Raw genomic sequence first — 23,281 nt, 5'->3', positions numbered from 1 at the left:
CCATCTCTGCCCCCTCTTCCCCCAACTCTCATACCCATTTGAACAGAAAGAAGGGTGGGTGTTGTTTTTTGTTTTTAATTGTTTACTGAAAGGATAGGGTCAAAAAGTCTTTTTAACTAGTAAATTTGTAGCAAACTAACTTGTTTGTGTGACCACATCATCCTCAGGGTTGCCTTTTCTTTCTTTTATACTGTGGGGCTCTTAACCCTTCACTAACAGTTGAATGCATTCATGAGTTTAAAATGTGATGGTATACATGGAGACTGATTCAAGAGTATAAAAATTCTTTATTTTTTCATGGTTTTCATGTGTTTTCCAGTTAAAAAAAAAAAAAAAAAAAAAAAATCTTTTCTATTTTCAGGTGGAGAAACACTTGATGAATGTGGTTTAAAATTCCTTTTAGCTGTTCGGCTTCACACGTTTTTGACCACCTCGCTTCCTCCTGTGCATAGAGCCCAGCTGCTTCACCAAGGTAATACAGTTTTCTTTTTTTTGGTTTTTAATCAAATGAATACCATCTGGCAGAACCACTCTGAAGGTGATCAGTGTCTGTTAGATGTAATGGTGCAGAACTGCCTGAGAAAATTGTTTTAAGTTATAAAATCTCATTGTACTATAAGCCATATCTGTGTCAATACTGAAATATAATTACAGCAAAAATTCTATTAACCGGCATCTTACAAGCCGGCGTGCTCTACTAACCGGCATGCCGGCTTGTAAGATAAAGTGAAACCGGAAGTACCCACTCTAGCAATTCCAGTTTCTCTTAGCCCCCACGACCTGGGGGCAGAGCAGCCTGCACTGCCAAGCCCCCACGACCTGGGGGCAGAGCAGCCTGCACTGCCAAGCCCCCACGACCTGGGGGCAGAGCAGGCTGTGTGGGGCCTGCCTCCCTGTCCCGCAGGGCACCCAGAAGGGGCAGAAGGGCACCCCAGATGCAGCGGGAGAAGTGGTCACCGGGGCCACTCAATTAACCAGCATATTTTGTTATCCAGCACCCCCCATTCCCAGGGGGTGCCAGATAACAGAGCTTTTACTTTACCAGGAATACAACTGTATGTGCTGTTTGATTGGAGTTAAAGCAATCATATGTGCAGCTTGGGGTTAAAGACAACATCTTGTGTAGTCCTTCTACTCTGAAAAAAATATTTTTAGTTTTACTTTGGATAAGAGACTAGGGTGGGAAAGAGAATTTTTCAGAAGTATCAAATTGTTTTAGGAACCCAGGTTACTTTTGAAAATGGGATTTAGTCTCTTAAGTCAAATACCTTTCAGAAATTGTCCATAATCAAGTTAGTGTATTTTTGTAGTTTCCAGCAGACTTCTGCTGAGGAGTGGTGTTGCAAAAACAATGTTGTCTTTTTTAATGATTCCTCCCTCTACTGTGCCTTAGTTGAGGAAAAGCAGCTACTTTAATTTCTGTGGCATTTTTACAAAAAAACACCTTTACAAAAAAGGTAGTACTTGTCATTACATTCATACTTATGGGACATTTAGTTGGTAATATCAAATTATAACAACAAAACTGGACAAGTGTAGCAGCATGCTTGCTAACTGAGTCACATCTCCCAAGTCAAAAGTACCTATCACAATAAGACTATTAAGGTACCACATAAAATGCATTTTCGAAATAGGTATTGTAAGAATTGACTTGTGATAATGATGGGTTGCCAGTTGTGTTGTAATTAAGTACTGAAGTATTCTTTTGAGTATGTGAGCTTTTTTTGCATGTGTTCTGGGGGTTGGCGGGGGTGCTTTAATTAGGGTGGCTCTGAAAGCTGCTTTAACGTGTCTGCAGCATCCTGCATATCAGCATCCCCGTGCTTCTGAATGGCAGAAGGTACTTTAACTAAAAATGCTCATTGAATGAGCTTTAGTTAAAGTGCTCCGCTGCCAGTGATGCAGAGGCTGCTGGAGCACACTAATTAGCATGCTCCAGTAGACTTGATTAATCAAGCCTGCTCTGACATGCTGTAATTACAGCATGTCAGAGCAGCCTCCCTGTACATCTGCAGGTATGCAGTGGCTCCTAGGGCCACAACTCTCCCTGCGTCCACTTTTGAAGGCGGTTGTTACCTGCCCTTTTGGCTTTGAGATGCATTCCTTTCTCTAATAAGAGGGCAATTAGCTTGTTAGATTTTAGAGCAGGAGTGGGCAATTATTTCAGGTGGAGGGCTGCTTACTGAGCTTTGGCAAACCTTCAAGGGCTGAATGACAGTCAGCCAGAGGCATATAATATTAATTTTCTAAAAGTTTTAGGGGCCCCGTGGGCTGGATAGAATGGCCTGGCGGGCTACATCCGCCCTATGAGCCGCATTTTGCCCACCTGTTTTGTCGCTTTTTATAGTTAGGATTGTTACAGGTTTTATTTGCCATTTGGTACTTTCTCATGAATTAGTACAGTAATAGTATTTATTTTCCTGATGACAACACAAGGGACAGTACTTCATTAGTCCCCCCACTTTGTGACTAAGCCATTATGGTTCATAAAAGAGTCACCACATTTCTATGCCTGGGAAGAGGTCACGTAGCAGTGTAAAACTTTCTCAGGAAGGACTTGGAAGATGGGGGAGAAGAGCTTCCTTCTAGAACAGCTGTTGCATGCAGTCTTCAGCTGTGGCAGGCCCTTGAAAACTTCTCAGTTCTAGACCCCATGCATGTAGTTAGTCACAGTGAGACCACTTAGCAGCAGCCACTCTCACTTTTGTTTCAAAATTGCCTCAAAGAGCACTGCTTCATAAAACAGTCTTCATCTGCACCAAGAACTGTGAAAGAAATATCTCATATTCAGGTTTCGGTATCAAAATCTACACAAGCACTGGCTATTGTTTCTGAACTTCTGGACTATACTGCTACCAACCTCATTGAAATATTTTTCATTTGCTTTAGTATCAAGATGAAGGACCGAATCTATTTGATTTGGTTTAATGACACTGAGGCAGTGCACAGAGTCATCTGCCTGAGCTTGAAAGAGTGCTGTTCTTTCTCCTTGCTGAAAGGCTTGCAGCAGAACCTCTTACCTTGATGAATGTTTGCAGGAATCCTTTTAAAGAACTGTAAAATCAGCTATTAGACTTGATGGGAGAAAGTCATAGTGAGATATTCCCTGTGTTCTAGACAATATATCTCACCTGTAATCTCCCCAGCTAGGTCCCTAAGAAAACAAAGCCTATTGGGCTTAGTGTAACTCCGACTCATGCAAGTTAGTGCTGTTTCTCAGATTTGTTTATGTAATAGTGGTCACCAGCTAGTGGATCATGATCCACCAGTAGATCTTGGAGCCTCTTGGAGTTAATCAGAGGCTGAGGTGGGGGGCTCAGTGCCCGCGTGTATGCACGTGCGTGCCCAGCCCAGCCCAGCAGGTCAGTCCATGGGGATGGCAGCAGTGGCACATGGTAGATCTTAGGTTGCTTTTAAATGCCAAAGGAGATCTCTTACTTAAAAAGGTTGGAGACCACTGGTCTGTAAGGTGCAACTGTACCTTGCCTTCTGCTCTAATAGAGAGAGAATAGTGGAAGTGAGCACTCTCTGGGACTATTTTATGCAGGAATCAACCTCATTTCAAGCAGTGTGGAAGCTTCCACTGAGCTAAAGGTCTTTTTAGACTTTTCGCTGTATGACATGTGTTGGACATTCCCTGAGGAAAAAAAATGCAAAATTCTGGACACATTACAGCTCTTCCCAGCTGTCTATTTGCTGAACCTGTTCAGTGAATTACTTGAGCCTGTAAAAGCTATTTAGCATATTCCACTGGACACTGCAACAACATTTAAGGAAACTGACGGGTCATACTTTGAATTTAAGGTATATTTATCAGCCATTCTTTAATTGGGAATAATGTGTTAATTGCTATTGATCAGATATGCTCTGAGACACGATAAAGGTGTGCATAGACTTTTGTGAAGTTAGATCACGTAAAAAAGGTGTACCTAATCTAACTCCGTTCACCTCTGTACGTACATTACGCTTAGATCTAATAGTTGATCTAAGTGCCAAACTGTACAGACATTCCCCAAAGGTTAAATCGGTCAAAAGATGGCCAGCCCAGTCTAACTTGGTTCCCCTGAGAGAAGCACTGTTAGATTGGGCACGGTTAGACCAATCTAACTGAAAGTCTGTATACGTTCAGAGGACAGTCCTGGGGCTGATTCCTCCCCCTAGCCCCTGCCTCCCCTGCAGTGCTGATCTTACCAGTGTTTACTGGTGCCCAATCGAAGTAAGTTGGGGTAGGGGGGAGGAGCAGGACAGGTTGGGGGATAGGGGTTGGTCTGCAGGAAAGGTTGTTTGTCGGGGAATGGGGGGCGGGGGTTGGCAGGATTGGTGGGCGTCCCCTCCCCTCCCTCCAGTTGGTAGCTATTTTTAACTCTCTGGCCCCCTGATCTACCCTTCCCTCCTGCCATCCTGATTTACTTAAGTCAGGCTCCCATCACTAGAGAACCCCTCTGAAACTGACACTGGGAACAGTTTGTATGCAAGATTGTGGGGGCGAGGGTTAGGGATGTCTTGGGGGAGGTGGGGGATGAAAGGATCGGAGCAACCCTCTGCTCCTGCCAACCGTCACCCCCCCCTGCAATCCTTCCATGCCCCTAGCCCCTTCCTCTCCCCTCCCACCCTCAGTTCTGCTGAACTCTCCTGTATGCACCCTAATTGTATCCATTGACTTGCAAAGAACTACCTGGAGGAATTCAAAGTTCCTGTACTGCGATTTATGTGGTACCTGCTATCATTTCAACAGCCTGCTATTGCTATTGCTGCCTGGTTAAAAATCAGAATTAAACAAAGCATTTAACTGCATTTTGAACTTTCAGATAAAATGGATGTTTTATTTTGTATGAATATCTAGGTTTATCCACTAGTCACTTCGCCTGGGCATTTCATTCAGTAGCAGAAGAAGAACTACTGAATATGCTTCCTGCAATGCAGAAAGGAGATCCAACTTGGTCAGAACTCAGAGCCATGGGTGTAGGATGGTGGGTTCGAAATATCCATACATTGCGCAGATGCATAGAGAAGGTAAATGCAGCTGATTGAAGACCAGTTGGTTTAAGCTAAACCTACTTTGTTTAATTAAAAGTTCTGCAGATATTTTGTGATGTAGGGACCTTAAAGGTAAGGATTTTATGTTGAGGATGATACCAAAGGAGGACATATCTTGTCCCTTTCTATAGATCTTTTTTCACTGGGTCTTGAGATCAGGCTGCATCTTCAAATATATGTTTTAAAACTTGATTTATTTATTTTTAAGAGTGCTTGATTCTGCATAGTTTGGTAGGGAATACACAACACAAAGCATGCAAAATTTCGTAAATGATCAATCAATATTTGGATACAACCTGTCGAGTAATTTTTAGCACAGGGGCTTCAACATTGCTTCAGCAATCTTAAATGTCATACGTAGTCCATGTAAAGAAATTATGCATACTGAGGAGGGGTATAGTTTCACTCTGACAAACCTAGCAAAAATGAAGCAAACAGGCTACTGTACATCTTCCATGAAAACAGATTAATGAGGTTACCAAATGCTTACAGGATGCATTATTTAGAAGCTGTTGGTTTAATAAATTGTCACAGGGATTTAGAAGTGAGTTAGTCCTAATACGAAAATTGCAATTGCTCTTTTTCAAGATTTAAGGGCTTTTAATTCCTCTCCTTCTGCGATGACATAAAACATGCATAAAACATTCCAAAAAGAAGGCTGTGTCACAGTTCACGTTTTCAGTCTTCCAAGGTTAAATTCAGCATACGTTTTCACTGCCCAATATTCAGGTTAAAGGAGCTTTTAGCATCTGTTACTGACTGATTGGGGCTAGGGAGAACTATTTATCTGACCTTCCTCTTCTCTGATTTGAGTCATTGCCCCCTTCTACCAGCTTCACCTGGCTTTTTAGAATTGAGTCAGGGCAGTTAGGCAGTTGTCATTTCTAGCTAATAGTTATAGCAGCATAACTGAGATCCACATGTCTTCACTAAAGATGCTAAAATTCTGCAACATAAATAGTTATCAAATGGATGGGGAGGGTCAGATAGACAGTGCTATATTGCACCCTGCTGTTGCATACATTCAGTCGTTCTACTGTATCATGGGCTTCTGCTGACCAGCTGTAGGGGCCAGAAATAAGTAAATTATTTTAGTTTCTTATGTCAAGGGCTAAAAATAGACATCACCTTTGTGCTGCCATAATTTTTTTTTTCTGTTGGTGCAAAGCAAAAGAAAACAAACATCTCTGTTCTTTGTCATACCCTAACTGCCTGAATTCATGGCTCTGACAAAAGATGGTATTAATTTATGCTGCTATTTTGTGGTGGATGTCTTTTGCTTTTTTTTATGGCAGGATGTCTGTTTGCTTTATAGGCGTTCTATTTGAAGAGTGAGAGTAGGCATGTGTTCCTTGTGCTTCAAGGGCCCAATCCTGTGCACACCAGGAATTCTCCTGCAGGGGTATCCCTCGGTGTGCAGGATCAGGTCTTGAATTACCTGGAGGGGAGCTGGCCAAGGTTTCCCACTTAGTTTCATTGTTTCATAGTTGGTAGGGTCAGAAGGGACCTGAGCAGATCATCAAGTCCAACCTCCTGCCATGGCAGGAAAGAGTATTGGGGTCAAACGACCCCAGCAAGGTGTTCATCTAGCCTCCTCTTAAAGACCCCCAGGATAGGAGCCAGCACCACTTCTCTTGGAAGTTGGTTCCAGATCCTAGCCGCCCTGACAGTGAAGTAGCGCCTCCTGATGTCTGGCTTGAATTTACCCTCTGCCAGCTTGTGACTGTTATTCCTAGTCACTCCTGGTAGTGCTTGGGGGAACAGGGACTCCTCTAATGCCTGCTGGTCCCCTCTGACTACTTTGTAACAGGCCACTAGAACCCCCTATAGTCTTGTAATAGTTTATGACTGTTCCACCACCTCATCCCTGCAGAACCCCACTGCCCACATCCCTCCAGGTCAAAAATGACCCATCCACCACCACTCTCTGGGTGCAGCCCTCCAGCCATCTGGCGACCTATTTGACTGTGTAGGTGTCGATGCCACAGTCCCCCAGTTTCTTAATGAGAACAGGGTGAGAGACAGTGTCGAAGGCCCTCCAAAAGTCCAGGAAGACTATGTCCACTGATACCACTGCATCTAAGGATCTGGTGACCTGGTCATAGAAAGCCACCAGGTTGGTCTGACAGGACCTGCCTCTAATGAACCCGTGTTGGTTGCCCCTAAGCGTAATCTCCCCTGCTGGCCCCTCGTGGATATGTGCCAGAATAATTCTCTCAAAAAGCTTGCCCAGGACTGAGGTAAGACTAACTGGCCTATAGTTTCCCGGGTCCTCCTTCCTCCCCTTTTTGAAGATGGGAACCACACTGAACCCTCTTCCAGTCCTCTGGCACCACACAAGTGCTCGTAAAGCTGTGCCAGGGGTCCCACAATGACCTCAGCTAATTCTCTCAGTACTCTAGGGTGGAGATAGTCCGGACCAGCTGATTTTGAATACATTCAGTCCCTCCAGAATTTCCCTAACTAGTTCCTCACTAACCTTGGCCTAGGTGCGCCTCCCCTGGAGTTTAAGGGGGACCCAAAGGGGGTTGGCTGTTCTGGTCCCTGCTCAGGAAGGTAGAGGTAGGCCCAGGAATCCAGTATCAGGAAATTCCCTGGGCATGCGTATTGCACTCAAGGTATGCCCCAAGTTTGTTGATACTTGATACTTAAATCTCAAGCCTGAGATTATTTTACACTCTTAGATGAAAGAGACATAACTCATACTTGTTTTGTGCAGTATGAGACTTGGTCCATTCATTTTCTGATTGGAACTTTTTCACACAAGTAATAGCACTGGGTTGTTGCCTTAAGTTGCAATTCAGTTTATTTTCTGATTTTAATTGATCAGTGCATCTTTTGAATTCACGCTCTAGGCTTTAGCAAACCAAACCATTACGGATAAGCCAATTGAAATTGTGTTTCTATTAAATGTAAAAACTGCTAAGAATAACACTATATTTACTGTTTTACCTTGAAAAAGTGGAAAGGGATGTGTGAAAGTGACACTTTTTTTGTCAGTATAAACTGTTTAATAACCATAAGTAAACAAAAACTTTTTTTATCATGAAACAGTGAAATGGATACAAACTTGACTTGATTAGGGACTGTTTTAATTAATCATAAAGAAATTAAAAAATCCTTTTTCTTTGTGTTCAAAAGTTCAGCAGAAACTTTCTTCACAGGTAGCTAAAGCAGCCTTTCAGAGGAACAATGATCCACTTGATGCAGCCATTTTTTACCTTGCAATGAGAAAGAAGGCTGTGATTTGGGGATTATACAGGTAGGAGATGTTCAAGAAAACTACTCTTGGTAAAGTCTAAGTTCCATTAGTTACAAGTCTATATTGTCCTATCCTTTTTTTAATAAAGATAACATGTCTGCATCAATACTAAAACAACAAAAATGTCTCCTTTACTATTATGTTCCGTTGTTGTAATCGCCATAACAAATTGTTCTTTACTACATCTTGACAAAAAAGTTTAAATTTAGATGTTATTCAGGCTTGGTTTTAATTGTTTAAAGCGTTTCATGGATTTATATTCTATTGTGTTCCTATAATTCAAGAAAATTGTTCTCCAAACTTGATTTACAGCAGGATGCATATACCGAAGCATTCTGGTATTTAATAATGTTTGTACATTTTTAAAGTATCAAAATAGGTATATTTAAAGTATACGCAAGGCAAATGATTTTTTCCAAAACAGTGACTGTAATGCACATATGTACAGTTAGCGTCAATGGTTTTAGGATATATAGTAGTCCAGTTTTCTAAAACTGGATTCCATGTCTGAAGTCTTAAATTAGAAAACATAACTCTAAGGTAGCTCCTCTACACATGCAGGTAAAGGTGAAGTTGGATGTAATACAAGATCCTGCCATGCCGTATGTGCCGCCTCCCATGCCATGTGCATGGTAGGAGGCGCGACTGTGGGATTGCACATTACAGCTCATTGAGCCTGACTGCCAGTACTGGGGGAACCTAATCCTGGGCTCCCCATGCACTGGCAAGAATCAAGTTCCCATGGCTGGGAGTCCTCTCAGCTGGGAGACCACAGCTGCTGGTTCCACGAGTCTTGCAGCTGTGGTGCGCAAGTATATTGAGTCCTACCCCACTTCTGATTGGCTGAGGGACCTTGACAGTCCTACCCCTCATACAATCAGAGGCGTGAGGGTGTGCCACCATTCTCTTGCTGCAAAAATGCCATCCAGTGCTGCACTCACTGTCAAATCAGAGGGCAGCCTCCCTGAATTCAGTAGGTCTTTAGAGATGGTACTTCTCACGTGTAGCTGATCTAAGTTTAGGGTGACCACCTCTTCAGAATGAAAAGGGACACATACCCATCTCTTTTCCCCACCCCCTCCCTGCCATGGCCAGATTGGGGGGGGCGGTGCAAATGTGGACTGCCTGCTGTGGGCTTGGAGCTCCCCATCCTGCTGCCTTAGCCCTAGGAGCCCCATGCTGGCTACATGCCCCCTTCCTGCCTGGCAGTAGTGGAAAGCACAACTCTGCATTGCTCACACTGCTGCCAGGAGGGCAGGGGGCACACAGCTGGCACAGGGCTCCCAAGGGGAAGGCAGCAGGGTAGGGAGCCTTGAACTTGCAGCAGGCAGCCCACATTTGCCTCTGCCCTGTGTAAAATTTGGGGGGCATGCCCACTGGTGCCCCATGGATGAGCATCCCGTGGCTCCATCCTACTCCCAGCCTCATGCACTTGGCTGGGCAGTACCCCCAGCCCCTGTGACGTGTAAAGGGGGGCTTGAGTCATCTAGCATTCCATCCATGCTGTCTGGAATAAAACAGATGTCTTCTAGAAAAAAAATATATTATCATTAAAATTACCTGTACCATAATGCATTTACAAGCTGGCCGAGGCAGCCTTAATTCTGGCATTTTGAGTGCTTGACTTTTGCAAACTTAATGTCCTTTAAATACAGTTTTCTTTTTTTTGAATTGCATGTTAATTTTAAGAGCTCACGTGGGACAAATAAGCTTCTTTATTTTCATTGTCCAAATTTACCGTGGTAATTGAAAATGCTGGGCGGTCAGCATTATCCAGAACTATATCCAGGGTGCCTCTGTTTCTTGATGGAAAGAAGAATTTTTACTATTACCTGAGAGAGCCAAGTTTTTTAAATATACTCAGGTATTGTATATCAATCGTTGATATAATTCCTAAAATATAACATCAAGCTTAAGAGAGCATGAAATGCTTTCATTTTGGTGTTTAACAAGAATGTGAAGTACTGGTATTTTCCTTTTGAGAGATGTTGAATTCAGAGGTGTCATCAGAAGATGATACATTATCTCTGAAACTTCAATATGAGAAATTTGGCTCTGATGAATGCTTAAAAATATGCTTATCTGCAAGTGTAAAACCTGCCAAACGTTTTCAGGTAACTATCAAATTACTAGTCTTGACTTTTCAAGGGGTACAGGCAAGGTCTTCACCTGTTCTGCTACTTGAAGGCTTAAAAACTTAAGATTCCTTTGCCAATAATATTCACCTCTTCAATTTAAAAATGGATCTTTGTGTTAGTACTTGATGTGCTTCCAAGAAATGTTTACTATCTAAAATCTTACATTCATATTTAGGCAATTGTATAAATTTAAATTTTGGGGCAGCTTTTGAATAAATATTAAACTAATAACGTGGTAATGTTTTTAATTCTTTTAAAATCTGGCAGGTCCCAAAAAGAAGCTAAGATGACAAAGTTTTTTGGAAACAATTTTACTGAAGATAGATGGCGTAAAGCAGCATTAAAGAATGCTTTTTCTTTGCTGGGCAAACAGCGTTTTGAACATTCTGCAGCATTTTTCTTGTTGGCTGGTCATTTAAAAGATGCAGTTGAGGTAACAAAAATAGCTGAGATTTTAGTGCATCACAATAGCGAAATGTCTTATGTTACTATATTGGGGATTATACTAAGCTAGGTATTTATTGAAACCTGAACTTGCATTTTACTTTATCTCTGATTTATCCCATGTTGTTGAATGTCTTATGTGCAACTTCTGTGATATTTGCACATCAGTTGAAAAATGCATTTAATAATTTTTTCTCAACTATTAGTGTTATAGAGGAAACAGAAGGATTGTTGAACCTGAAAGTGGGTGTCCTTTGGTAACTGGTGTAACTTGTCTCCCAAGCGTAGAGACCCCTTCACAAGGAAAGCATTTATCTGGCCCTGATCTCGCAGTAGTTGGGAGTAAAACGTACTCAGTGTGAGGGTAATGAGGCTCATTTAGTACATCTTATTGCACACAGAAAAAGCTTTATGAAGTGTTACGTGTATGCTGACTAACTCAGAGGACCGGTGTTTTTATCAGAATTTTACTTCAAACTTAGTAATCACAAGAATTTGTTGCTCAATGTACTACATTTGTGATTTTGTCTCTAAATATTTGTTGACTACATTTAATAATTCAAACCTGGCCTGTGGTGCTGATGACATTTTCTGATGACATTTTTCTACCAGAGTGTTAGCAAACTTAAAACTCAATTTTTGTTCAAATCCTATTTTACATCACTGTTTTACTTGTATGTCCTGTCAGTAACTATTTGTTTAAAGTGGCTTGTTTAACCAAAGAAGTATTCTTTTTTCCCCCTTTATTTTTCTTTTGTAAATTAGGTCTGCCTTGAAAAGCTGAATGATATTCAGCTGGCTCTTGTAATATCGAGGCTCTATGAATCAGAGTTTGAAGTATCCAGTACTTACAAATCTATACTACAGAAGAGGATTTTGGGAAGTTCATTTCATGGGAAAGAGAGTTCATCCAGCATACACAATGATCCCTTTCTACGAAGTATGGCTTATTGGATTTTGCAAGATTATAGGAGGGCTCTTGATACTCTGATTAAGCAGCCCATTGGAGATGATGGTGGTAAGTATCTAAATATCTTCTATCCAATTCATTTTAATTGGGTATTTGTGTTGTAAATTTAGACCTCATTTAATCCATTATAAAGATGAATTGTGCAATGCATATTTATTTTTCACCTTGGTAAAATTGGCCTTAGTAATATTTAAAAATATGTTTATAACCAAATTCTAGTATAACTGTCAATAATAATTTTCATGAGCAGAAAAGGAGTGTGTTCTTAACCAGTTCGCTGTTTAAGAATGTCAACTTGTAGAACCAGTGTAAATGGAATAGCTTTGTAATAAAAATCCTAAAAATTAGTAAAGAGTCACCTTCAGCTGCTTTTTTTCCAACAGCAATCATAAGGTAAAAATGTAAATTAATATAGCCTTTTCATCCGAACCCAAGGACCATCATTTTGATGTTTTTAGTTCCTTCTCTTAGCCCCAGATATATAATGCTACTTAGTTTGTATAGTATAAGTAGTCTTTACTTGAGAAAGATCTTCCAGGGTGATTCACAGATTTGCAAATGTGTTGTGATATAAACACTCTCAAGAGCCTTTCTGAATACTTCATGCCAGTCTCTGAAGCCATCAAAACTAAATTCATATCTTTTAATTTTGAAGACTCTTTAAACCTACTGTGAGTCAAGAAAGACCAGTTGTAATACCAAGTTTTAAAACCTTTAGGAATTTCAGACATTATGCCCCTGAATGTCCTGTGATCTTGAGTTTTAACAAAAGCTTTTGAAATACTTCATGTCTGTAAACTTGCTATGCAAGTTAGACTCCTAAATACTTATAGTAGGTCTAGCCCAGAATTTTTACTTGAAAGGTCACTTTCCTAGTGGCAATTAATCCATTTTGTAAAGTGTTTCATAGTTGAATAACTATGATGCTATGAGCCAAGCTTTTACAAATGTAAAGTACTATTTTTGTGATCCTTTCCAATTCATTTCTAAATTGATGTAATGAATGAATGAATAACCTTAATGAGGAGTTGCCATTTGGCTGTAACTGTTTTTGGACAGGTTCTCATCTGTATTCTCAATATTAAATGATTCTGAGTTTGAATTTAAAAATTGACACCAATTATAATCAATTTCTCATTTGACTCTTGATAGGCATCACTTTTTAATGCGGTAGGGCTGTGGTTATAATGCAACAGATTCTACTCTGGCTATCCCAAACCCTAAGGCTTCCATTTCTCCTCTTAGTTTTGCTTCTGAAGCATGTGCAGATCAGCCTGTACCTATGCTCCCAGCTTTCCAGTGATGCCTGTTGTTCATTTTTGGAACAATATCTCCCAAAATATTGATTGAACAGTCATTGGTGTCTTGAATTAGTAGTGCTACTTTCGCATTAGACTGAAAACAGTAATTGTTACGCTGATCCACTTTCTTTTTTTTGTTCAGTATTGCTATAAACTTGCATATAAACATGATATATGAACATTTGCTTATAAATATTATGATTTAATAGCTGTATTATGTTATAAAATTGTGTTACTAAGAAGTTTTCCAATACACTTTTTTTGGAGCAGTCTTCCCAGGAGAGGAACAGCTAAGAAACCATAACATCTACCTTATGATTTCCACTGTCATCCATTTCAGAGCTTAAAAATTCTTAGTAAGGCGAACTAGAATGGTTAGTCGTTTATTTTCATTTTTCAGGAGATGTCATTTTGATAATGACACAGTGAAGGCAATAGCTTTACTTTCTATTGCAAAAAGTAAGACTTAGCATTCTAATTACTGTATCTGAACTGATGTAAAAGTAAGCAAAATTGAGCAATAGTCTCTCTAAACTGAGGGCATACCTCTGCTCCTATTGAGGTTATTAAAGTTCTACCATTTGTTGTAGTAATGAAACAGGTAGTGAATGGGATACTGTAGTCATCTAAAAGCAGCCTCTAGAATTAGATACTTTATATGCAAGGTGAAGGTGTGAATAGGGAGAAGCACCAAACTTTAAAATACCTGGACATGTTATATTACGCTGATTATTCAGACTTTTGATTACTGTATTTACTTGACTCCAAGATGACACTTTCTCCCCCATTTAAGTTGGGAGGGGGGAACCCCTTGTCCTGGACTCTAGTAAAAGGCATTGGGAAGGTGGGCAGCTGCTGCAGCTCTGTCCCCAAACTTGGGTTAGGGTTGGAACCACAGCTGCTGGTTTACCCCCCTTACCTTCTCCCCCCCACACGCACACACTTTTTACCCGTATAACACATTTATAAATTTTGTATGGCTAGAATCCAAGTATTGGGTTGTCATTCTAAATTCAGAGTCGTCTTGGATTCAGGTGTATGTGGTGGGTTTGTATGCATGTTGGAGATGAACATTTTGAAACAGAATTTTTCTCCTTGTTGTGTTTTGATCTACAGATGGACATAACTCATCAAGTTGTAACCCTGCAGTGTTTAATTTCTATAACTATCTAAGGACGCATCCACTTCTATTGAGACGCCATTTTGGCTCTTCTGATGCATCTTCCACACGCATATGCTTAACTGTAGAAAATGGACTAGCGGATAAAATCAATCTAGGGGAAAGAAGATTGTTCTTCACCACAGCGTATGCTCATTTAAAAACTGGCTGTCCCATGTTGGCTCTGGAAGTGTTATCAAAGATGCCAAAAGTGGTCAAGAACTCAAAGTCTTTTTGTAGAACTCCTAGCTTAATAGATAGTAGTAAAGACTGCTCACCATCTTCTCCAGTAAGATTAGAAACCCAAGATAAATCTTCTCTTGTTGATGGGTCACAACCAGTTCTAAATGGTTTAGGATCACCTTCAGATGCTTCATCTGATAAGCAGTCAAGCTCAGCTCTTTCTTTTGATTGGAGCCAGCCAAGTTTATTATTTCAAGATGAACCTTTGGAACTAAAGTGGGACAGTGACAAAGATGAGGAAAGTGAAGATTCTTCTCTTATAATGAAAGAACTGAAATCCAGACCCAAGACCAGTGAAAAGCTAGATGAAACCAGTTCCAGCTACACAGAATCTTTCAGTGCACTTGATGAAACTGATATTTTAAGTCCATCTGAAGATGTTATCTCAGCACATTTGAAGTTTAGAGCATGTTTGAAAATTCTCACTGTAGAGCTTCGTACACTGTCAACAGGTTATGAGGTAGATGGTGGGAAGCTGAGGTACCAGCTTTATCATTGGCTTGAAAGGGAAGTGGTAGCTCTTCAAAAAACCTGTGACTACAGTGCTGAAGTAGAGGAGATGAAATCTGGGATTACTGTGGTAGACAAAATTTCATTAAGTGAAAATACTGAAGAGTCACCTGACCAACAGAAAGCTATGATTGAGACAGAGAATTTTCTAACAAGACGGCAATGGCTTCTAAAATACCAGTCACTCCTGAGAATGTTCCTTAGTTACTGTATACTTCATGGATCTCATGGTGGAGGACTGGCATCTGTGAGGATGGAATTGATTTTACTTTTACAAGAATCTCAGCAGGTAGGTACTTTCCTCTTGTTCCAGAGGCATGCTAAATACAATTTTAATTTGAGACATGTAATGTTCCTCTTTTGTTTTGATATCATAATATGTACCTGGCTTTTGTAAAACCATAACTCAGTTTTAATTGTACATGATTTCAGAATTTATATAAACCTAATTTGAATGATGTCAAAAAACTTATCCTTAACATTTCAGTGCAAAAAACACCAAACACTATTGATCTGCCTTTACTAAGTTGCTGAAATAATTTTTTTTTTTTTTAAAGGAACAGTTGATACAAATTCCTTCTAGTCCTCTGCGAGAACAGAATTCTATACCACTTCTATTTGCCTGTACAGCCAGTGCCAAAACAGTGGTGGCCAATCCATTACTGCACCTCAGTAACCTGACCCATGATATACTACATGCCATAATAGACCTTGATTCACCACCTCATCCAGATGTCCAGAATAACAAAGTAAGTATTTTTATTAAAGTACTCTAGCTTTTTCTGTATTTTCCATTTTGCTTATAACTAATAAATAGGTTCTTTGACAGCCTGGAAACTCTTTAATGAGTGTAAGTCTATATAACATTAAACCTCATTGCAACTCTTAATTCAGCTCTAACTTTTAATTAAGAGTCAGCAATTCTAATGCTATTTTTCTTTCTAATGCATTTAAATTATATGTTCTGGAAGATAATGTTGAGATGATTAGTTCTTAAACTTGCCTGTTTGTGTGCATGTTCTGCTATAAATATAATACGCTTAACTATTATCAATACTAGAAATGAAAATTTCTAGTTAATACTGTGTATTTGGCAATAGTATTCTTGTTTTTGTATTCAGAAAGACTTAGGTCTCTAAACACGTAAGCAGCGTGTGTAAGTTTATACTCTTATGACTGTTATGAGTAGGTATCTATGCTATACTTGCATCAGTTTAGTATACTGCTGTATTTTATTGAATAGAGCTCTATAGTCTATACAGATGTTAATTTTGAAGTGTAATCTTTGTTATAAATACTTTGTTTTACAGATATATGTAATGCATACTTTAGCAGCATCACTCTCTGCTTGCATCTATCAGTGCCTTTGTGGTGGCCACAGCTACAGGTAAAGATCTAAGAAAAGCAGTTTTTGGAATACTGCTAAACCAATAGCTCACTATACCAGCACTATAATATATAGATCGGTGATTCCCGAAGGCTGTGGTGTGAGAGTGGTGGAAGTGTGCTGTGAAAAAATGGGTGGGATCAGGGCCCTGGCCATGCTGACCTTATGCAATGGGATCATGGCCTGCAAACCAGATCCAGCTTGGGGACTGGCAAGTGAAATGTGCCACCAGTTTTAACCCAGGAGGTGTGCCCCAGGTATCAGAAGTTTGAGAAACGCTGATATAGACTGTGAAGTTTGGGGAACAGACACCTGAAAACTAAGTATAGAACTGTCACATTGAGGATTATGTATTAGATCAGGGGTTTCCAAACAGGTATGCATACCCCCATGCAAGACAACTCTGGGAGGTATGTGGGAGAAATTGTGTAATGATGGATTTCATTTATAATGTAATAATTATAATAATTGGCATTTACGGGTTTAAAATATAAAACATGCTGGTTGGGGTATGTGGGCAGCTGGTAAATCTGAGATACGGTATACAATAAAAAAAAAAGTTTGGGAACCTCTATATTGGGTTAATTTAAAACACAATTTCAAAGATGTTTTATGTAAAACAACGCTATTTTTTTCACAGCTCATTACAAGCAAACCAGTTCACTGGAACAGTGTACCAAACACTGTTGCTTACCCAGCGCCATTCATTAAGAGCAGCAAGCTTAGATGAAACCGTAACTCCAAATACACCACCAGCTCAGTGGCCAGGTACCTAAGGTGTCCCCCTCTACCCCCTTCCCATCTATGTACTTTGATCCCTTTTTTCTTTTTGCAGGCATCTTACCTACACTTTGAAATACTTACAAATACCATAAAGCTATTTCATGTTGCCATACTGCATGTTAGGGCCCCTCTACACAAACAGGTAAAGGTGCGATGGGATCTAATGCATGATCCACATAATTGCTCCTCCTGCCATTCCAGACATGCATGGCAGGAGGTATGATTGTGAGATGCAGCATCAGATCCTATCATGACTTAGCTGGTACAAGGGGGAGTCCAGGATCACCATCCTGGATTCACCCTACACCAGGAAGTACTGAGCACCCGCAGCAGAGTCCCACAGCCACCAGGACTCTTGGTCCTGGCAGCACCCCTCAGTTGCCAGGACACTTGGAGCCTTGACTGCATGGTTCAATCCCTGTGGCTGGGAGCCCTGTCAGCTGATGGGGCTCCTAGATGCAGGGGGGAACCCTACGATGCATGCAAATTAAAGCTGGATAGAAATCAGCTATAAAGTTAGTGCATGTTTTCCAGCTCTGAGTTTATAGCTGGCTAGACCTTTTTATGGCATGATAGTTCCTTTGCTCATGTAGCCTGTCTAAATGAATTGTGTAATGCATGTAACATGTTGAGGGGACCTTTGTCACTGAATGTTATGTGGCTTTCTGTAACAAATTAAGTAATGTGTTGGAAATACTGATATTTGCTATCATGAAGTGAATTCTACTTCTTTTGCATGCCAAAAATCGTGCATGTATAACGTGAATAGTCTGCAGTTAAGATTGCTTGATATTGGCCAGTATAAGAGCATGTTTTCAGTTGTTTCGAGTTTAGCCAAACTTTAATCATTGATACTGAAATGTACAATGTGGGATGTCTGCCTTGCACTGAATTCTTGGTAACTTCTGTTATTTTTTTTAATGGGTCAGTTATTTCCGAGTACAAGGTTTAAATGCCTTGGTTTCGTATGTTAAAAATATTAGCGGTGTAACTGAGAAGTTGTTGTGCCACCATGGTCTGGGGGGGAGACGAGGACAATAAAGTCCTGTCATATGCCTTTTGCCATTGTGAAAATCTGCTCAACTTGGGCTGACATACGAGTCTCTGAAAAATCAATTTAATCTATGTATTCAGATATTTTTTTGTTAGGCAGCTAAATTCTCTGAAGAGTCTGTTGGCACTCGACATGATGCAGGAAACGAATGAGTTTTTCCACTGTTGAATGATTTTTCTTGCACACACAGGTCAGCATGGCCCTAGGCACAGATGCTGAGCGGTGTGACTTCCTTCATGCTCTCGTTGTTCCCTGTACAGTAGTATGGAGGGATGAAGTTGCCTGACAACAGTACTGTGTAGTGAGGACCAGATTTGACAGCAGCAGTGTGTGTTCGGGAGTCAGATGGGAGTTGATAGTAGCTTGGGTTGGTGGGCTGGTACCAACACAAGGGGTTGGATAGGAGCAGGGGGTACAGAAAGAGCATGGAAGGACAGGACATCTATAACCTTAGACCAAGGGTTATTAACTCTTGGGTCAACTGTTGGGGTTAACAACCCTTAACAACCCTTGCCGTACGCACCTCTAGAACAAGGGTTTGTAATTGCCTGTGAGCTTGATCTGGTTTGGGACATCGACTGAAGTGGCCTCAGTGGCTAGGTCGCTAATATGTTGGCAGTGAACTAGCAGCAGGAGACATGGCAGCTTAACTTCAGACTGAATTGCCTTAATTTGGCCCGTTCCTGCTAAAAGTTTGCTGATTCCTGGCCTAGAGTATTCTTCCCTGAGCTTATACCTGTGATACCTCTGATAGCTAAAGAGTGGTAAGGAGATCTGAAATGAAATGCTTCATTTTCCCAAATCTAGAATAAGATTTAGTCACACACAGAATAGTTGGATACTTCTCTTGAATGGCAGAGATTTGTGCTTCAGATGTAAAAACATGAACATTGCTTGATAAACCAAGCAACAGTAAATATGCCCTCATGAGATGAATTTGTTCAAAGTTGGCACCCAAAAGTAATGGGTACTTGACTGTTTTATGCTTAATCTTCCCTTGCCTTAGTTCCATAGCTGTAAAATGGGAATAATGCCGCTTTACCTCAAAGACAGGGTGAAATTGAATTAATTCATCTTGGTGCTACAGATACTATAGTGAGAGTCAATGAGGTAGTTATTCATTTTATATTCCAGCGCAGAATTTAATGATGTGCATTTCAGCAAGTTCATGGACTATACTTTCTATGTAGAGAGAGAGAGAAATACCTATTTCCTAATCCTTCAAAGAATGAAGCAGAAATCCTGTCCTACTGGGAGCCTGTGGCAGGAAAAAATAGCATGTGGCCATGTTACTATATATTATGTCATAATGGCTTAATACAAGGGACCCAAATTAAGGCTACATTATTAACCTTATTATGGCATATCCTAATTTGTGTAGTTGGAGTTGTGATTTAAGTGTTTTAATGATTTTTTTGCTCATGCCTGCATAATGGCTGGAGTAACGGCTAATAAGATGTTTAATACACAAAGCTGCAAAAAATGTCTAAAATACCAAACTTAAACCTCATTCCTTTTTAGAGTTTTTAAGCAATTTTCGCTATCTTTTTAATGTCAGTATTTTCTTGTATAAATGAGTGGATGTTGTTTTTTTTCTGGTAACATTATGTATGTATCGTCTAATAAGGAAAATATTTCCTCCTCTTTTTAATTTTAGGAATTACAGCTTTAATACGGCTTTTGAATTCTGCTGGGGAGGAAGCCCAGCCAGCACTCACAGTTTTACTCTGTGAAATTCTAACATCGGTCTATCTTAGTCTGTTCATACATGGCCTAGCAACACATTCCAGTAATGAGCTGTACAGGATTATGGCCCATCCACTCAATGACAAAATGTGGTCTGCTATCTTTGGAGGTGGAGCACATATTGCTAGCAGAGGACAGATGCAACTGAGAACAAAAACTGGTTAGTTCACATTTCCTTTGTTTCAAAATCTTTAAAATTTTAAAATTTGACTTGCTTTTGTAAACATTCTCATTGCATAAAATACCTTGTGTTGGGTAGAATTTAAATATATAACTTTCTCTTACTCTATTCTCCAGTATTGTATCCTAAACATAACAAAGTAAATAGTTTTAAAATTAACTGATAATCCTACCATGGAATAAGAGTATGGAAGGGAAGTGAACTGTGGTAAATACACTCTGTGATATTGTTAATACTGTACTGTAGAAAGATTTTTAAGTTAATTTTAGGTACCAGATTTTCAGTAATGTCAGAGTATGGTAAATAAAACATTAAAAGCAATTTCATTTATAGTATCCTGATAACAGCCATGTATTCCTTTACTGTAAGTACAGTGTATGTTTTTTCTTTTTGGCAGGTAGGCACTTCCCTATGCCTAGCCCACACCAGGTAGTAGTGTTCTCCATGGAATGCGTGGGATTTTCCAAATCCCTTGCTGCCTTCAGTACTCATAGTCCTACCAAACCTTCAGGCAAGATATTAGATTTAGTATGAGGCCTCTAAATGCAGCTTGCATATGTGTGACCTTGCATATACAGAAATAAAACCCGCAAAGAAAAACTTCTGTTTGCAAACCATGATCTTGAAATTTAGAAATTCATGAACATATTTGTGAGTTGTAAGAGCATGTAGATAAACTTGTTTTGTTTGTCTTTAAAAAAAAGCATAGCATTTTCATTTATGTATATGAATGCATATATTTCATTTGAAATGTTTAATTTAAAATGAATTTAAATTAAATTCATTTTTCATTTCATTTGAAATGTTTTACACGCACAAATGTAAAATTGCTCAGATTGTGGTTTGGAATGATCAGAAGTATTTCAAATACTTGTTTATGAAGGCTGCTTGTTTTGCATCATAAATATATATGTTATTATACATGTGGATTTCTAAGTGTTTATATGAGCCATGAAGCAGTATTTTCTCTTTTTAGTACTCAAAATAATTTTCAGTAATTATAGGGAACCCTTTTAGGATGATATGTACAATAACTGTTTGCAGTTACAGGGATTCCAAGTTGTACTGCAATTCGAAGTCATTTTTTTCAATATGTTTTTAGTGCAAATGTTTTGTGTTATGATCTGCTTGGAACATTTATATTCTATAGATGGTAAAGAGCTTTAGATCTCCTTTAATCTTGTTACAGTAAGTGGATATGTATTACATGAAAACTGATTGTGTATATAAGACCTTACGTCGATATTTAACCTAAGCAACTTTTAATTAATTTAGAAGTCTAATTAACAAATTGAAATATATGTATGCATGACAAATTTGCACTTCTATTGGGGAAGCTGGCTCAGAGTTCTTGGCATGAAGCTTGACACGTAACTCTAACTGTGATAGTGGCTTCCTCTGTGGCAGGGCTGTCCAAGTTTGAAGTGGCCAGAAGCCAAACGCAGTGTTGGCCACATATTTTCAGGTCGCACCAGGGTGAGCTGTGGGCTCCCTGGGCTGCACACTGTGCAAGTGCCTCTGCCTGCCACCCCAAGCACTCCACATACACTATGGGTGCCCACCCCCCACTGCATTTCATGCCCACGTGGCCTCGGGCTCACTCTGCTCCTTGCACCACACTGTTGCAGCTGGAGTGATGTGGCGAGTAGCAGCCAGCTCGCTGCCATTTGGTTAGCACTGCTCTGTGCCATATAACCTTTTTTTTTTTTTTCCAGTTTCCCCCTTCAGAAAAGTTGGTATAATTGGTGAAATATGGATATTATTTTTTTATAGTTGCTATATTGTCAGAAGGCCAGTTTTCTGTGAATTTAAGTATTTCAAGAATTTGTTACTGTTACTAATGTGACAGTGTATTACAGATACTTTTATTCATGTTTTTTTGTCTTGTTGTAAGTTAGGAATGAGAAACTGGATTTATTTCCTCCTATTTTTGTTTCTTTTATGTAGAGAAGTTCTTAAGGGTGGCAATTTCAACATTTTTTTTCTACTGCTTGATTTTACCTTGGAAATTCAGGCCTAATATATAACTTGCAGATTTCTTGTTGGAGACTTCAGAATTAAATACTGTGGAAGTCAGAAATGGAAAATTAAGTGCTTAAGGAAGGAGGGATCTCATAATGTGCCTTATTTTCATTTCTAATACTAATGGACATTTTTAAAGAAATGTTACTTGAGCTGTTACTTCAACTTGGGTAAGAATTCGCATATCCTGAAATCCCTGAGAAGTGCAGCAGTACAGATGCTCCAGAAAATCCAGCAACCCTTGCAAAAAACCTCTTGGGCATTTTGAATAAATAAAACTAGTAAATGGGCCTCATTCCCTTTTTAAATGACCTGTATACTATTGGAATACTGCACACTTAAATAAGTATAGGAGGGGAAAAGAGAGTGATAGAATACAGAGTCCTGATGAAACGTGAGCTAAATTTCAGTGGCCGTATTTCTGTTGATATTGGCCATCTCTACCCATTCTCATAACATCCATTGTCAGACACTGATTGGACAACTTTGTTCTATGAGCAATTACTTTGTTCACCTTTTCTGCTGGGCTTTTAGACCATTGTGAAGTGTGATCATTGTTGCCAGTAGGCTTAACTAGAATCTCCATTTTCTCATCAGATTTATCAAGTTTTCACTCAATAGGCATATAAAACCAAATGTTTACATGTAAAATATGCTCATGTAAATGTTTCATAGTTAGTAGGGTCATAAGGGACCTGAGCAGATCATCAAGTCTGACCCCCTGCAGGAAAAAGTACTGGGGGTCAAACGACCCCAGCAAGGTGTACATCTAGCTTCCTCTTAAAGACCCCCAGGGTAGGAGCCAGCACGACTTCTCTTGGAAGTTGGTTCCAGATCCTAGCTGCCCTGACAGTGAAGTAGCGCCTCCACATACCTAGCCTGAATCTACCCTCTGCCAGCTTGTGACAGTTATTCCTAGTCACTCCTGGTAGTGCTTGGGGGCACAGGGACTCCCCCAATGCCTGGTGGTCCCCTCTGACTAGTTTGTAACAGGCCACTAGATCCCCCCTCAGCCTTCTCTTGTGGAGGCTAAACAGGTTCAGG

The 23,281-nt window shown here is 39.9% G+C and overlaps 1 protein-coding gene across 4 annotated transcripts in view; it reads left to right on the top strand.

The window, feature by feature from the left end:
• The window catches only part of DMXL1 (Dmx like 1), a 135,339-nt gene that overhangs the window by 66,552 nt on the left and 45,506 nt on the right, over positions 1–23,281 (top strand). For all 4 annotated transcript variants that reach the window (XM_019554955.1, XM_019554953.1, XM_019554954.1 and 1 more), the window contains exons 19-28: positions 362–472; positions 4,844–5,013; positions 8,202–8,299; positions 10,705–10,870; positions 11,647–11,899; positions 14,269–15,353; positions 15,622–15,813; positions 16,375–16,451; positions 17,092–17,219; positions 19,946–20,194. In XM_019554955.1, the coding sequence (XP_019410500.1) occupies positions 362–472; positions 4,844–5,013; positions 8,202–8,299; positions 10,705–10,870; positions 11,647–11,899; positions 14,269–15,353; positions 15,622–15,813; positions 16,375–16,451; positions 17,092–17,219; positions 19,946–20,194 (2,529 nt within the window). The remainder of the gene's footprint in view (positions 1–361; positions 473–4,843; positions 5,014–8,201; positions 8,300–10,704; positions 10,871–11,646; positions 11,900–14,268; positions 15,354–15,621; positions 15,814–16,374; positions 16,452–17,091; positions 17,220–19,945; positions 20,195–23,281) is intronic.

Source organism: Crocodylus porosus, unplaced genomic scaffold (assembly GCF_001723895.1).
Source record: "Crocodylus porosus isolate Cpor-Errol unplaced genomic scaffold, CroPor_comp1, whole genome shotgun sequence".
Classification (NCBI taxonomy): domain Eukaryota; kingdom Metazoa; phylum Chordata; order Crocodylia; family Crocodylidae; genus Crocodylus; species Crocodylus porosus.
This window is presented reverse-complemented; position numbering and strand designations above follow the sequence as displayed.